This window comes from Protopterus annectens, chromosome 2.part1 (genome assembly GCF_019279795.1).
Source record: "Protopterus annectens isolate FY-2018-M chromosome 2.part1, PAN1.0, whole genome shotgun sequence".
Classification (NCBI taxonomy): Eukaryota; Metazoa; Chordata; order Ceratodontiformes; family Protopteridae; genus Protopterus; species Protopterus annectens.
The window spans coordinates 776991903-777009278 of record NC_056729.1 but is presented as its reverse complement, the minus strand read 5'-3'; the positions used below and the strand labels follow the sequence as shown (position 1 = coordinate 777009278).

Sequence of the window (17376 nt, the reverse complement as noted above, 5' to 3'; positions counted from 1 at the left end):
AGTATGGAGAACATTGATGTCTGTGCTGTGACAGAAACCTGGTTCAAGGCTCCTGAGAGCACCCCAGCGCTATCAGGTTTTACCTCATATCATGCGTTCCGCCCCAAAATCTGGACAATACCAAGAAAGGAGGGTATCCATATTCATCAAGGACACCCACACCTCAAGACTGGTGGCAACGCACGATGCATCGGAGACCATCCAGGTGCAATTAACCATAGGCAAGACTGCTCTGCAAATTGTAGCATGTTACAGGCCACCCTCACAAACTCAGGAACCTCACATGGCCTTCCTGAAAACACTAGAGGGGATAAATGTATCACCAAACACGATCATACTAGGTGACTTCAATTACCCTAATATAGACTGGGAACACTACTCAAGCCCAAACACCCTAGCCCAAAAGTTCCTGGAATTCATAAACTCAAATGCCATGGAACAACTAGTCACCATCCCCACAAGAGGAGATAACATACTTGATCTCATCATCACGAACATGGGAGCACAATGTTCAACATCGGAGGTGTACCCCTCACTGGTGAGATCAGACCACAAACTTTCGCTGGAGGTCCTCATCCCACCCCCACCTGAAATAAAAAAGACCACAGTAAAGAACTTCTCAAAAGCCGACTTCACACTTCTAAAGACTAGTGTGGTCTCCTTTAAGGCCCCCGAGCCGGCGGAAAACAGTACTCAAGCCGCTGAATCACTTACAAATGCCTTCTACCAGCACCTGCAGGACTGCATGGATAAGGCAATCCCAAGCAAAACAAAGACTCTTTGTACCAAAGGCAAGCGTCCAGTCTGGTGGACCCCAGCCATAAACAAACTCTACAACAAAAGGAGGAAGCTACTACAAGATAGAGCAAAATCCTTAAAAGGTAAGACACCCTTGATCACTATAAGTAAAAAACTAAGAGCTCTCATAAAATCATCCAAAGCAAATTTTGAGAGAAAAATAGCTAAAGACTCAAAAGACAATCATAAGGCCTTCTTTAGCTATGTTAGAAACCTGGGAGAAAACTCCCAGATATGCTCAGAGCTAGTTCAAAATGATGTGAAGATTACTGATCCTACAGACATTGCCAACATACTGGCTGACAGGTTCAGTGCAAACTTCTCCCCTCCCCCAAAGGAGAGATATCTATACCAAAGCGATTGCAGCCCCCAAACATCTCCAGAGATCAAGTGAGAACTGCTCTCACCAAAACAAAAACCACAGCATCCATGGGACCTGATGGTGTCCCCGGCTGTGTGCTCCATGAACTCAATGAGGAATTAAACCCACAGCTAGGACAGCTGTTTAATCAAAGTCTTACCTCTGGATACGCACCCAGGAGTGGCGCACTGCAACTGTGGTACCACTTCACAAAGGCGGTGCCTCCACCGACCCTGGAAATTACCGGCCCATTAGCTTGACAAGCCTTATCTGCAAAGCCATGGAGAGGATCATAATGGACCTCATAAATAAAGACATAGGGAATTTGCAGACTTTGGATCCAACTCAGTTTGGCTTTGTCAGAGGCAGATCATGCCTTTTAAACTTGGTTGACTTTTTCGAAACAGTCACCAAAGCCATTGATGAGGGAAAGACAGTCCATACAGCCTACCTCGATCTGGCTAAGGCCTTCGATACAATACCCCATTCGGGTATCATTGAAAAACTCATCAGCTTAAATGTCAACCCATACATCACAAGATGGGTTGCAAACTGGCTGAGTGACAGAACCCACAGGGTCAGAGCTGCTGGCGCCATGTCAGACTCAAAGCTTGTCACAAGTGGTGTCCCACAGGGCTCAGTCCTGGGCCCACTCTTGTTTGGCATCTACTTTTCCGAAGTACAAGCAAACACAGGAGGGTTATGGCTGACGAAGTTTGCAGATGACTGCAAACTGGGCGCCATAGTAGAAAACACATCTGACACAGATATCCTTCAGAAGGGTCTCACAGAATCGGATAACTGGTGCCAGAGCCACGGCCTAAAGTTAAATGCCAAAAATGCATAGTCATACCCTTCGGGAAAAACAAGGTTACCCCTAGCTACCAAATAGGTGGCAATCCACTGAGCACAGAAGAAGTTATCAGGGACCTGGGGACCCAGGTTGATAGTAGTCTGTCATTCGACACCCATGTAGCTAAAGTAGTTAGGAAGACCTTCTACATTGCCCACCTTATCATGAAGGGATTCTCATCTAGATCAAGGGAGGTCATAGTCTCCCTTTACTCATCACTCATCAGACCAATGATTGAGTACAATGCCCCATTCGGAATGTATCTGACCCGACACTTGCAGCAGCTGGAGAGGCCACAAAGTTCCTCACCAAAAGGATAAAGGGTCTCAAAAATCTGTCCTATGCTGCCCGACTGAAAGAACTCCAGCTCTATTCAGTCGCACGCTTGCTCAGAGGTGACCTTTGCCTAACATACAAGGCCATGTCAAACCCAGATTTGATGAATATGCTTCACCTCAAAAATCTAGATCCATCAGAGCCACAAGGGCGGAGACTTAAACCTTGACACGGCTATTAATAGGACGTGCTGGAGGGATAGATTCATCACCCAAAGACTCCCTATGCTGTGGAACAAAATCCCGGTACATGTGAGGCAGAGCACCTCGCTGGCCTTGTTCAAGAGAAATCTTGACCAATGGATGGGAGATCGCAGATATACCCCAGGGATTACCTCAGTGTCACTGCTCGACAGAGGCACAGCAAAATAATGGGTATAGTTCCCCATACTAAAGGGGTGGCGTAAGCCACAAAACGATGGGCTAGGCTTGTAAATGCCCTCGGGCAGATAGCCTAGTATGAACCTATGAACCTATGAACAGGGGTTATGGTCTAAATTATTTAATATCCATTAAACCTGTGTTGAGAGCAAGAAAACTGAGATAATGTTATATTATATTGTATTAGATATATATATGGATTTTATTGGAAAAGTTTTTTATTTTTTATTCATTATATAAATTTATACAATATTGTAATGTAGTTATTTTATGGGCATTGTATATTCTGGCACTTTAAATGGATTCATCAATTATCTAATTAAGGTTTTGAATCTTAGTTAAATACAACTGAAATGATGGCTTTAACTGATACGTCTGATGAAGCGGTTGAATCCGTGAAAGCGCTTACGTTTGTCTATTGCTTGGAATAAAGTTTTTATATTATTTGCCTACCGATTTATTTGTGGACTAAACACAGAAGAATTTTTCCTGTTGAAAAAACTGTCATTTCTGCTTGCTGTAGCTGAAGGGATTTTTTTGATACATTTTTTGGGTTTTACGTGTGTGAAGATAATATATATATATATATATATAGATATAGATATATATATATATAGATATATATATATATATATATATATATATATATATATATATATATATATATATATATATATATATAGATATATATATATATCTTATAAGAGTTACCAAGAGAAGCAAGAGAGCTAGCTGAGGAGATAACTCTAGTAACAAACATCTCAAAAGATACTCTCGGTCTTTCCAGGCTAGGGGGATGGAGGGTGGGATGCAAGTAAGAAGGCGAGAAGAAGACAACTAACATGGAACGTTATGGTAGGTACATAACTTCTCAATGTTAAGTTGTCAATCTCGCCTTCTTTCTTGCTGGATGGGACAGCGTCCCTAGCACCTTAGTCCTGGGTGGCTCAATGGAACAGACTCTTGAGCACAGTGGAACCAAAATCAGCTCGACTTCTGGAGGCCATGTCCAGTTTGTAATGAGAAATGAAGGTATGAGGAGAGGCCCATGTGGCCGCTGCACAAATGGAATCCATTGGCAATCTTGCCTGAAAGGCTACTGAAGAAGCTAATGCTCTGGCTGAATGAGCTCTAGGCTTAGTAGGGAGTTCTTTATGCCTCAATTGGTAGATCAACATAACAGAGGTTAACCACCTGGACAAGGTTACTTTGGAAACTGGCAGGCCTTGCTTCCCTTCCGCACAAGACAGGAAGAGCTGGTCTGATTTCCTCACCTGCTTAGTTCTATCCAGGTAGAAACGTAGTTGACTGTGAACATCCAAACAATGTAACTTTCGTTCAGCCCTATTGGTATAATTTGGGAAGAAGACAGGAAGATCGATGGTCTGATTCCGATTTTTCTCAGAAGGTATTTTGAGTAAAAAGGATGGATTAGTCCTAAGTGACACTCTATCTTTGTGAAAAACAAGGTAAGGAGAGCGAACACAAAGGGCTTGAAGTTCCGATACCCTTCTCGCTGAAGTGATAGCTACTAAGAAGAGAGTTTTCCTGAAGTGATAGCTACTAAGAAGAGAGTTTTCCATGAGAGCAACTTTAACAAACAGGAAGCCGCAGGCTCAAAAGGAGGGAGAATTAAAGATGACAATACCAAGTTTAGGTCCCACGGTGGGGGAGGGATCTTTTACCGGGGCCTAAGTAAGAGGGTCCCTTTTAGAAAGGCTTTACAAAGTTTGTGGGACATAATGCTGGTCTCTGACAAGCCAACGTGGAAATTTGCAATAGCTGCCAGCTGAACTCTGATGGTGGCTGAAGAAGAACCCATTTGAAAAAGTTCTGCCAAAAACTCTAAAACTGTTTGGACAGGAGCTGTAAAAGGGTCCACTTTTTTCCCCCTGCCCAAACGGAGAAACGTTTCCATTTGCTAGCATAAGTCTTTCTGGTAGCAGACTTGTGATAAGCAAGGATGATGTCACGAACTGAATGAGAGATTAAAGGAAGCCTGGCTAGGGTTGGAAGTGGAGCAACCAAGCTGTGAGGTTGAGAGATTGAAGGGATTGATGCAGCCCGCCCGATTAATGGGTCACAAGATCTGGCACTGGGTCCAGATGCCAGGGCTGTTCTAGCAGATGATGTTGCAGGAACGGAAACCAAATTTGTCGAGGCCAGTAAGGGGCAATAAGGATCATTCTGGATTAACTGAGTAATTAAGGGAAAGGGAGAGAAATGCATACAGAAGACCCCGGGGCCAATCGTGGACTACAGCATCTCTGGGGGGAAGACCAGGGAGAGGGAAGAGGGTGAAGAAGTCTTGGCACTTGCTGTTTTGAGGGGTTGCGAAAAGGTCGCAGCAAGGCTGACCCCACCTTCTGAAAATTCTTTCCACTGCTGACTGGTTGAGAGACCACTCGTGGGGCATGAGAATTGGCTCTGCTCAGCCTGTCCGCTATGACGGACTTCCCGGGGATATGCGTTGCTACCAGAAACTGTTGAGAAGAGATCGCCCACTGCCAAAGTCTGAGTGCTTCTCGACATAGGGGGTAGGACCTGGTTCCGCCCTGCTTGTTGATGTACCACACTGCAGACATATTGTCTGTCTGAATTGCAATAGTCCCGGTGGGTAGAGAGTCTTGAAGGGCCCGCAACGCTAAAAGTACCACTCTCATTTCCAACACATTTATGTGAAGGTGGCATTCGAAAGGTTGCCATGTGCCCTGGACTGTCCTGCCCTGAAAATGCCCCCCCCCACCCGATCAGGGAGGCATCCGTTGTCACAGTAGCAACAGGAGGAGGAACAACAAAAGGTCTGCCCTGAAGTACTGGAGGGGAGACCATCCACCAAGAAAGGTGTCTTTTGCATGACTGAGTGATTAGAATGCTGTGCGACATTGGAAGCTGTTGAAAGGACCACTGGGAAAATAGCATCCACTGCAGGATCCACATGTGAAAGCGAGCTAGGGGGAGTAATGTGATTGCTGCTGCCATGAGACCTAGGGTTTTCAGTACGAATCTGGCCTGGACTCTGCTGCCCTGTAGTAGGATCTGAACATGGTCGCGAATGTCTGAAACTCTTTGTGCAGGCAGTTTTGCTGACAGCTCCACAGTGTTTAAAACAGCGCCTATGAAGGTAATAGGCTGACAAGGCGACAAGGCAGACTTTTCGAAGTTTAGAGAGATACCTAGCTCGTTGCAAGTTTGGACAGTATAATCTCTGGCTTGGAGTAGCTGACGCCTGGTGGTGGCAGTAAGGAGCCAGTCGTCTAAATATGGAAACACCTGGAATCCTTGTCATCTCAGGTGAGCCGCAACCACTGCCATGCATTTTGTAAACACCCTGGGGGCTGTGGTGAGGCCAAAGGGCAGGGCTCTGAATTGGTATTGACCGTCTCCCAGCCGGAAGCGGAGAAACCTTCTGGAGCGCCATATGGTAGTACGCATCCTGAAGGTCTATAGAGCACATCCAATTGTCCTGACCCAGAAAGGGTAGAATGGACTGTAGCGTGACCATCCGGAATTTCGTTCTTTGAACAGACTTGTTCAGCCTGCTGACATCCAAAATAGGTCTCCAGTCCCCTGTCTTTTTTTGGTACCAAAAAGAACTTGGAGTAGACTCCGGATCATTGCTGGTCTGCTGGGACTGGCTGAATAGCTCTTTCTTAGCAGCTTTGAAATTTCTAGTGCTGCTTGATCCTTTAGACCGGGTGAAACGTCTGGAAGGGGCCCTTTTGGCTGTTGTGGGGTGTGTATAAAGGGAATTCTGTAACCTTTGGATATGATCAACCACACCCATTGGTCTTGTGTGAGGGAATGCCAGGCTTCTGGGTTCAGTGATAGTCTTCCCCTGACTGCCTCCGAAGGTGGACAGTCGGGCAGCTCCTCAGGGGTGCTGGAAGGGTTTGTCAGAGAAGGATTCTCTGCTACCCTGATTCTGTGAACCCCCTCTGCCCCTCGGGCGGCGTCTATTATTGTTCCCTCCTCTGCCACTGGAGGGAAGCTCACCACGTGCGTCAGGCACCACTCCCTGAGGTTTGCGGAACCACATTTTGCCACTCTTCTGACCCTTATGGTATGGTCTAGAAGGGGTGGAAAAACGGACTCCCACGGCAGAGAGTGTCTTGCCTTCCTGCTCGACCTGGTCAACGTATCCTTCACTTGGGGTCCAAACAAGGCAGAAACATCAAAGGGGGTGTTAGTGAAGGACGCCTTGAAGGGGTCAGCAAAGTTACAAAGCCGCATCCAGGCATGTCTCCTTAGAGCAACGCCTGCGCCTGCAGCCCTACTCGCCCCATTGGCTGCATAGGAAATGAGCCGCATGGAGGTGTTGACAATCGAGTTCAGGGTTGCCAGCTGGGAGTTGATCTTTTCCTGAGACCCCACAGCTGATGGGTCCTGTAAGGTGTCACCCAGTTCTTTGAGAAGGTCTCTTTGAAGACGGGTGAAATGGCACAAATAATTCAGCGACCGCATGGCAAAGATCGCTGAAAACATCCACTTACCATACCTGTCCATAGTCCTAGATTCCTTATTAGGGGGATGGACAGGTACTGAAGGGTCAGCCAACTCCTTCTTAGTGGCCGCTGCCACCACCATGGCATCAACAGGGACGCCCTTAGTTAGAAACGGCTTGTCAGAAGGGGCTGTAATAAATTTTGTAGGCCTCTGGGGAGTTGGTTCCATAGTGTCCGGGGCCGTCTACGCCTTTCGAGCCACCACATCCATGAGTGGGTCGAAAGGCAGAGACACCCAGGAGGGGGAAGGGCGAGAACCAAACGCATCTGGGTACACCGACTCATCCTCGGAAGGGTTGAGGGCAGACCAGTTTCCCCTCTGCTTAAGAATCTCCAGGATGTCAGAAAAGGAGACATCCTCAGAGGGGGATCTTGGGGACCCTTCCAACTCATCCAGGTCGGTGTCTGATGTGACAGACTCAGGGGAGTCCACATGCTTCCTCTTGCATTTTCTCTTTCGAGGGGGCTCCCCTGCAGGATCAGGGGAGGCATCGGAAGAGGAGGATACGCCCAGTGGTTCTACCTGGAGCGTTGGTTCTCCACGCTGGGGTTTGGGAGGGTGGACAGAGGCCGAAGCAGGCACCATAGAGGGAGGGGCAGACGGGGTCGACCGTGGCGCCGGTACAGGAGCCAGCACGCTCCTCATGACCTCAAAGGCACCCCTATCAGGAAGGGAAGAGGGACCCAACTCCGAAGAGATAAGGACTCCTCCCGGCACTGAGAGGGATGGCTCCGAGGCTAAACTCACCTGCGCCGAAGCTCAGAGAGGGAGAACGGGGTCGGACAAGGGTCCGATGCCACTCGCCCCTCGGAGCCGGCGAGGGAGTCTCGGTGCCCGGATCCTTCCAAGGACGGAACCAAGGAAGGGAACGGAGCCGACAAGAGTGGTATCTGCTCCGACACCCCAACGCTACTAACCCCGACGACCTCCAGCTCCGAGATCAAGGGAAGAGTCGGAGGAGGAATTGGACCAGGCGTTGGGGTAGCTGCTGTCTGATGAGAAGGGCTATGCAACATCTGGGCCAGCGCCTGTGACTTTAAGAACCTATTGACCACCCTCTCGAGGTCATGGTCAGACAGCCTGGAAGACCGGGAGGAGTGAGACCTATGGCTCCGCTCCGATAGCAAAGGGGACTTCGGAGCTGAATGCACCGACTCCAAGGAAGGAGACTGGGAACGTTTTTGGCTCGGAGACGGCTCCATCACTAAAGTCGGAGCCAACTGAGGCCTTGATGCATCGGGTCCAGCCAGAACCGATGAGGTAGAAGGAGCTCCACTCGGCGCCGGCTCTGAACATGGAGCCGACAGTTTGGCGGCCTTAGAAAGTTTACCGGACGAAGGCTTTGTCGGAGAACCTTCAGGCTTTAGCAAGCCCCTAAGGATGAGCTTGTTTCTGCATTCCTGCAGGACTCTTGGACTGAAGGCATGGCAGATAGAACAAGAGTCCTGCAGGTGCAGAGGGCCCAAACAATACACACAAGAAGTGTGACCGTCTGTCAGAGACATCTTCTGACAGCACGAGTCACACTTCTTAACCCCCGAGACCTTGGTATCCTTGGACATGATACCACAAGACCGGGACAGAAAGTCCAGTCAAGCACCACACAAAAAACACAAACACGCTTAAGACACTTGAAAAGACCACTACAACAACAACTTTAAATTTCGCTACAGGGAAAGGGAACAATATTTCACACACACACACACACACACACACACATACACTAAAGGGAAACTCCTAACTACCAACTAGAAAGAAGTAGACCAAAGGCCTATCCACCTAAAGGGTGGAGAGAGAAGAAACTACTGAGAAAGGGGGGAAAACTAGCCGGTACATTACTAACACTACTAGGACAAAAACTACTAAGAAAAAATTGACAAAAAACTAAGTAGAAATATTAAAAATTTGAATACGACCTGGAGCCAGTGAAAAACGCAACCTCGTAGCTGAAGCGGCAAACGAGATCTGGGTATATGACGCCTAGCATTATGGGACATAGGATAGCCTCGAGCCGGTAAAAATAGCTCTTGAGATTTAGGCCGAGTTGGAGCCGAGGTTCGGCTCCGAACTCCATCCAGCAAGAATGAAGGCGAGACTGGCAACTTAACATTAACCGTTGCTGTGTGCCACTCTATGGCTATGTAGTCTGTGGAGAGGCTGAGTTTGAACAGTGTTTTTAGGTTTTGGGTTAGTTAGTCTTTGAGCTTGTGTAGGACGCAGCCTGGGACACCGTCCGGTCCCATTGACGCTGTGTTTTTGGTTTTGGAGAGGGCTGTTTTAACCTGAGTGTCTGTGATTTCAGGGACTCTCTTATGTCAACATGACTTGTGATGTATGTTTGCAACTAAGATTATGTCAATATGGTTTTTATTTATATAAATGTATGATTGTCTATGTCATATGTGATAATTTAATAAAGATTTTTTTTTTAAAGCCTAATAATCTGACACACACACAGGGTGCCACCAGAAAGATTCCTGGGGAGTCCTACCCGATCTTCTGCAATGCTCTGACAAGTAATCGAAGAGGAGGGTAAGCATGCAGGACCATTACCTTCCAAGAAAAAGACATGGTACCCACCTTCCATTAGGACTTTAGAACAGAAGTTAGGAAGTTGCCTGTTCAGAGGGAAGAGAAAAACATCCAATTAGGAATAACCTACTGATGTACTACATTCAAACACTTCTCTCTGAAGCATCCATTCATGAAGTTCTATTCTTGACCTGCTCAGTGAGTATGCCACAACACTGTGTTCTGAAGGGATGCAGACCTCCTGAAGGGTTACCAGATGGCAGACAGCCAAATCTCAGGCCTGAAGGTTTAGTCTGCAAAGAAGATAAGACTTTGTTCCCCCCTGTTTGTTGGTATGTCACAGGACTGTGGTGTTATCTGTAAAATATCTTTAAAGGGCCTGGAAATCAGAGAATGGAAGGCCTAAATAGCAGGAAAGAACACCCTTATTTCTTTTAAGTTGATGTGTTCTAACCTCTGATGAAGGGGCCATAGGCCCTGAACCCTTAGATTACTGGAAGAGCCCTCCCCACCCCAGATCAAGAGATTCTGTGAACAGCTCAAGTCGGGGCAGGAATGCAGTCCCAGAATATGGGAGGATCTTCTGAATCCACCACTGAAACTAGAGTTTGAGGCAAGGAAGTAAGGAAACTGGAAACACCAGAGGGTGGCAATGCTGGAGCCAAACCATATTTAGGTACCACTGAAGTTTCCGCATATGAAGCTTGGCAAAGGAAAGCATGGGAATGGTTGATGCCAACAGAACCATGAGAGAAGGAAGAGAAGCCAGCAATGGAATGGTGTGGATTCTGTAACCCAGAAAAATGTGGTCCCGAGAAGGAATCAATCTCGACTTCTTGAGAATTATGCTGAATCTAGTCTGCGCAGAAGGAGCATGGTGAAGTGCAGATCCTTCAAAAACCTGGACTGAGAGGGAGCCTGAAGAAGCAGGTCATTCCAGATATGGGAACAGGTTGATTCCCTGAAGCCTGCAAAAGGCCATGACAGGGGCCAGACATTTGGTGAACACAGCCATGAGCAATAGAAAGACCGAAGGGCAAAGCAGAGAACTGAAAATGAGTGGAAGAAAGAGAGAAATGTAAAAACTTCCAGAACAGAGGGAGAGTGGGAATATGAAGATTGGCATACTTTTGGTCAAGGAAGACTAGAAAAGCTTGTGGAAGTAAGAGGGCAGTCTGGCGGGAACGCATCCAGAAGGAAGGAATCTTTAGAAAATAAAGAATTTAGAAAAAACAGGTCTAGGACCAGTCTCCAAGACCTGTCTTTTATGGGGAACCTCAAACATTCTGGAGTAACACTCTTGGGTAAAATCCTGTTCCTCTTTGGAGTAAGACCATGTTCCTCATTGGAATTTTTGAATGGGATGACAAGTGTACTGATCCAGTAAGCCCTGCAGAAACAAAAAAATGAAGTTGGTCTGGAGGAGGTTTAACAAGACTTAAGAGGGGGATTTCTATACCATGAAATAATCATAACATATGTACAGAATCCAGGAGTCTGAAGTAATCTATTGTCAGACAGGAAGAGACAGGGAACACATGACAGACAGGGGAACCTTGCCGAAGGAAGGTTTGGAAGTATGTGAGATGGAGGCAGATTTGTTCTGAAAAGGAGGCTTTTGAGTTTTACAATTCTAGGTGGAATTATCAGAGAATACACACTTGGAAATTGGACGAGGCTGCCTCCACACAAAGACAGACTTGGGATAGTTTCTCTGAAATCTGGGTAAGAGAAAAACAAAAATGTTTTAGAATGTGCATCACTTTAACCTTTGTCTTGCAGAGTCTTAAACAAGTCAGTAGCAGCCATATCAAAGGAAGTCTGATTGTCCACAGGAGCATCTAGGAGCTTGGCTTTAATATCATCAGGTAAAGTCTGGAGGTGAATCAGACAGTACCTCCTCATAAATGAACCTCAAGCAGCAGCTCCGGAAGATGCATCAGCTGCATCACAACTACAACTGATGTAGTGATGGGCAACCTGAGAAGTGGAATTCAATAAGGACAGGGCAAAAGTCTTACCTTCAGTCAAGGTCCGACACCCCCCTCCCCCCCTCAAATTGAGACAAAAGGGTCAAAACATACCTGGGCATATGGTTTTGATAATGTATGGCCCTGAAGGCCAGTGTGGCAGAAGTGTACACCTTTCCCCCAGCCTCTACATAGCCCTACTATCGTTATCAGAAGGAAGAAGTTTGCAAGAGGGCAAAAGCGTGGGTGGCTTGTCAGCAGAAACAGAGACCGCAGCAGTGTGTGAAGGAGGACATTTGAAGAGGTACTTAAAGGCCTCAGGCACCTTATAAAAAGAGTGAGGCTTCTCAGGGGCCAGAGTTTGGTAGTCAGGTCTCAAAGAGGCAACTGCAAATCTATCCACTAAGGCATCCAACATAAGGGTAACACAGCAGGTGGTTTAAGAGATCACATCTGCAGCAGCTCATTAATACAACTTCTGAATATCAAAGAGCTGTGAGCAATCCCAAATAAAAGGCTCCATCAGGCCAACTACTGGGTCCCCAAAAGACAACTCCTCAAAGGGAGAACTGGGACTCAAGAATCCTCCTCCTCAGACCCATAGTCTAAAGGAAGACAATTGGCGAGGAGTATGCGAATGATTCATGGCCTGAAACCACCTCTTTATCAGAAGAATCAAACTCATTAGTCCTTTTGGCTGGAGTAGAGGACTAAGAAGAAGCAGGAATAGATACCTTTGAGGTGGATTCCAGGCCATCAAGGCATTGAACACGCCTTGGGTAAAGTCCTGCCATTCCTTTAGAGGATCCTTAGCAATGGGACAAATGTGTTTAGTTTTCTGCTTCTTCTTTAGTAGAACTTCAGCTCTGATCAACCAAGGAGGCTATAATCCATGCCTAGACTCAAGAAGGGTAACACAGATCTCTTCCCTAAACAGAATCTGGGAAATCCCCCTAGGCCCTTTGGAAATGATCAGCTGTGATCCCCCCTCAATATCTGTGGTGGACGTTTACAATGTCTCATAGGACACATGAGAAGCAGCTTTGGTGCCAGACTCCAACAGGGTTGCAGCAGAGGAATTTGGTGTCTGCACCGGACAGTCTTAGGGGTCCTCACTCCCCTTGAGAGAGACTACCAAGCAGAGGCTGGACAGCAGTAGTCAGACTGAGACTTTTTGGTCTTCTTAACAGATGTCTGTACTTCAGTGCTGGTGGATTTGGCCATGGTACCCCAGGTCAAAAGTTTGATACGTTGGTTCTCAAGATAAATGGATAAAGAGAACAGATGGCTGTGAAGCATTTTGGGAATAAAAGTCTGAAAATAATACACTGGATATGATTGTGTGAAGCACCTAGGCAGAATAAACACTTCTTGTGACAGTTTATGGTGAATCTGCTTCCCACAATGACACTTTCCGTTCCTGAATGACATACCCCATGTACAAATAAAAGAAAAAGGTACCCCAATGGGTTCTGTAAATGGATTGATAGAAACCAGCTCAATGAAGGGCATTCAAACTAACATTCAACAGTGGCAGTTTGACTGGTGGCAAAGTTGCCCTGAGTATGGAGTGTATGTATGTATGTCACCTTTATGCCCTACACCTGCAGGCAGCATACACCTGATATACAACGCTAGAAGGATATAAAGGCTTTGGTATACTGGCCAGATGTTGGGCTGTCCTTTGGCATGAGATCCCACAGATAATGAATACAGCAACAGTGATAAGAAAGGACATACAGCTAATGCTGCTGAAAGCAACAAATGAGGTCATGGATGTTGGACAGAATCTTTGTCAAGGCATATTAGTAGTAATGGACAAAAGTGAGGTAAGATCTGATCCTACTAAGCTGTTAATCTTATGTCGTCATAGTAAAGGCTATTAGCTGCACTTTACTGGAAGAGAATAAAATTATCAAGGCTAACAGTACACTGAAATACAAAGAAAATCACTGATAAACTTTCTTATTGAAAAGTGAAAAGCCTCATTTCAGAAGGAAATCAGTCTGATTAAAGAAAATAACTTACCTGGAGATTTAAATGGTCAATAAGTTTTTCATTACTTTTATTTCGAGCTTCAATAGAGATAACATCATGTGGGCGACCACCACATAATGACTGTCCTAAACGTTCTATTTCTTGATCCCTCACTTCGACCTTAAGGGAAAAAACAGAGAGCAACATCCATTAATGGAAGGTGTACATTTTTACTACTAGTAACAAACTCCTATAGAAAGCCAACATTGATGTCATGTCCCCACATATAATGAAGGAGCAGTACAAGACCCTGATACATATTTTGAGTTGCTCTTCACTGTCTTCTGTTTTTAAGTAATTCAAGTCCCCACAGGAATGGGTGCTTATTATGCAAAACAAACAGCTGTGGTAAGACACTTGAGTACCATTAATGAATGAGATTAGGTAAAATGATAAATCCAAGTGTAAGTATATGTAACAGTGGCAATACAGGTTTAGAATTTAACAGTTATAAGGATGTTTGCAAGTGGAATTAAATAAATACTCTTGAACATAATGCAAACCAGTCAGATAAGTTCCCAAAAATTTGATTGCAAGTGTTGCACAATGCTTTATATAGACATTTCCAGCAATGAGGGGCATAATTTTATTTTCAGGGCAATATGGAACATTGAATTGAACACTAGGGGAGGGGTGATATAAAGAACATCACTGAGGTTGAAGAAACCAAATGGATAATAGAGTTTTCAGCCCACAGATATCCGGGGCTAAATGAGGTCATACCAATGAAATCCGCCCTTAAGAATTGGCGTGTGCAATACTGAATTGTGATTGGCTTACATTAGGTTTAAATTTAAAAACACCAAATACACAAATTATCTGATGAAGGGCAGGAGCCCGAAAGCACTCATCTCTGTGTGGATTTTTCATCTGTATTTTTATTGTTTTATATTGAGTAATTAAACAGTTCATTTTAGTGGTGGTCTGCTGCAGTTTTTTCATTTTCACTGTGGATTATTGGTGCTGAGCAGTTAGGCCTTGAGTGAGATCTTTATACTATTTTGTTCTGGACTTTTTGTGTATTTCAAGATGTCACACACTAATAGAGGACACTCATCCTATTAATAAGGAGAAGGAAGGTGCATCTAATGTTTCAACGTTTACTTGGGCCAAAAGGGCCAGAAATAATCTAGTTATGCCAGTGAATCCACTGTTGAACTTAGATCTACATGTGGTTACAGAGCAACAAACCTTGGGGTCTGTAAGTACAGAATTAGATCTCAGTTTTGAAGGGACATTAAAAGAATTTATTAACAAGGTTAATAAATTAAAATGCCTACAACGGCAACACAAGCATTTTGAGGCCTGTCTACAATTTGGGATCATACCAAGGGGCATGAGAGTATTCTGTATGCCCACCCAAGGCGAGCACTACCCCGAGCTTCTAGCAAAGTGGCAGCAGATAAACATTAACACTGGGTTTTCCTACATGAAAGTTATTGCTGGAATTCTTCACGCCAGAAGAGAAACAGCTGAGTAAGGAAGTGGAGGTGCTGCAACGTAAACTGCAAATGGATTTTAAGGAGAAGTATGTCAACCATTTAGACGAGACATACTGCATCTTCTCGACAACAGATCAGAGGATGCAACAAATTAAGGTTAAAAAAACTCCAGAGGGGACTATAATGATTTTATGTCTGGACAGATTTTTTTTATGGCCGAGAGACAATATAAAGGGAACTAATTCTGTCAATACACAACTGTTATCCACTGAGGAACAGACCGGGAGATTGATGCCAACGTGTTGAGGTGGGTGGAACAACGTCTTCAGGGAGACGACCCATGAGAGAGGACGCCAGATGAAGATGGAGGCACAACCTCTGATGAGAAAGAAATAACCTGCGGCGAGGGTTATGTTGAGAGCAGTAGATAATATTTCAGAAGGTTGTAATGGTGAGAAGGAAAATGTTAACAGCAACGTATCACCAAGGGCAGTAACGGACAAAGATGTTACACTCGTAACCTTGGAAGTGGCAACTTCAATGCATTCGGTTACCAACGAGGATACCAGTTCCGTGATATTAAATATGGGGGCTAGACACAAGGCCCTGGTTGTGGAGAACAGTAATGCACATTTTTTTGCACAACTGCCAGCACCAGTAAAGAAGAAGGGCAAAGGGAAACGCCCACACAGTGAAACCAGGGGGGAGAAGAAGAGGAGAATTTCTCAGTGACTGGTGACTGTATTGTTTTTAGTTTATCTGACCATATTCTTACTAAAGATGAACTTTATATTTTAAATAAGGGTCTGACATCTGTGCCTAGCAGAGATAGTAATTTTAGTGAAATTATAATGGATATTACGTTATTTGGTAGAAATGTTATGTTGAAAGAAATGTATGGTAATAATAGCCAATCACAACAGTTTGCATTGAGACAGCCTAGCTGTTTTGTTCCATTACTTAGTTCGACCATACAGACTTTTATTAGAGTCTGTGAACATGAGATTATACTATACCTACAGGATGCTAACAGGAAGTTTCAAACTGTGCAACAAAGGCAAGCACTTACAGCCTTGCAGAAGAACTCAGTTAATTATCAAACAAGCGGACAAAGGGGGAGCTGTGATGGTGATGAACAGAAGTGTTTATCATGCTAAGTTAGAAGAATTACTATCAGATACCACCACATTTGTTCATATTTCACCTGTTATGGTTAATGGTTTGATTAAGGAAGTTCAGGATAGGCTGAAATACATGGAAGCCATAGGATTAATGGGTAAGGATTTACTAGAATTTCTGTGGATAGAACATCCGACTATCATATTCAAAGCCTTGACAAAAATACACAAGGACCTATGTAACCCTCCTGTTAGACCCACACCATCAGGAAAGGGATGGGTTACTGAAAAGATCTCAATATGGTTGGAATATACACTGACCCCCCCACATTACAACAATGGATGAGATATTTAGGGATACAGGACATTTTTTGGCCTTCCTTGAGAAACGCATTGATGAGGATGATACTGCAAGATACATTATGGTGACATTAGATGTTAAAAACTTATTCACAGTTCTAAGCAATGATTATGGGTTACAAGCTATTTCCAATTTATTGAGGGATCTGCACTTGATGCAAGGAAAGGAGCTGGAGTTGCTGACTAACTTGTTGGTTTTAGTATTATAATATAATGCGTTTGTGTGTGTGAAGAACACCTACAGGCAGGTACAAGGGGTAGCCATGGGCACCTCCTGTGCCAATACATATGCAAACTTAGTCCTATCCTTTTGGGAACGATGCTTTGTGTTGGGGTCACAGAATGTATGGATAAGTACAGTAGGTCTATACAGGCGATTTGTGGATGACATTTTTATGTTGTGGAAGGGGGATGAGAGAGAGTTGGAAGAGTCTGTACTCTATCTGGAATCAACCACTACATTTCTTAAGTTTTCAGTAAATTATTCTAGAACTATGATAGACTTCCTAGATGTTAGGATAATACAGGATATAGAAGGCTTAAAAACTACTTTGTATAGGAAGGATTGCTGGAAGTGCAGCATACTGACATATGATAGCATGCACCCGAGGTTTATATTTAGAAATATCATGTGTCAAATGGGGAGGATATCTAGAAATTGTACAGAAGATGCTGACTTTGAG

At 44.8% G+C, this 17376-nt stretch overlaps 1 protein-coding gene across 1 annotated transcript in view; it reads right to left on the bottom strand.

Moving 5' to 3' along the window:
* The window catches only part of CEP135 (centrosomal protein 135), a 2183066-nt gene that overhangs the window by 1861431 nt on the left and 304259 nt on the right, over positions 1-17376 (bottom strand). The window contains 1 exon segment of the mRNA XM_044062480.1: positions 13765-13893. Within this exon segment, the coding sequence (XP_043918415.1) occupies positions 13765-13893 (129 nt within the window).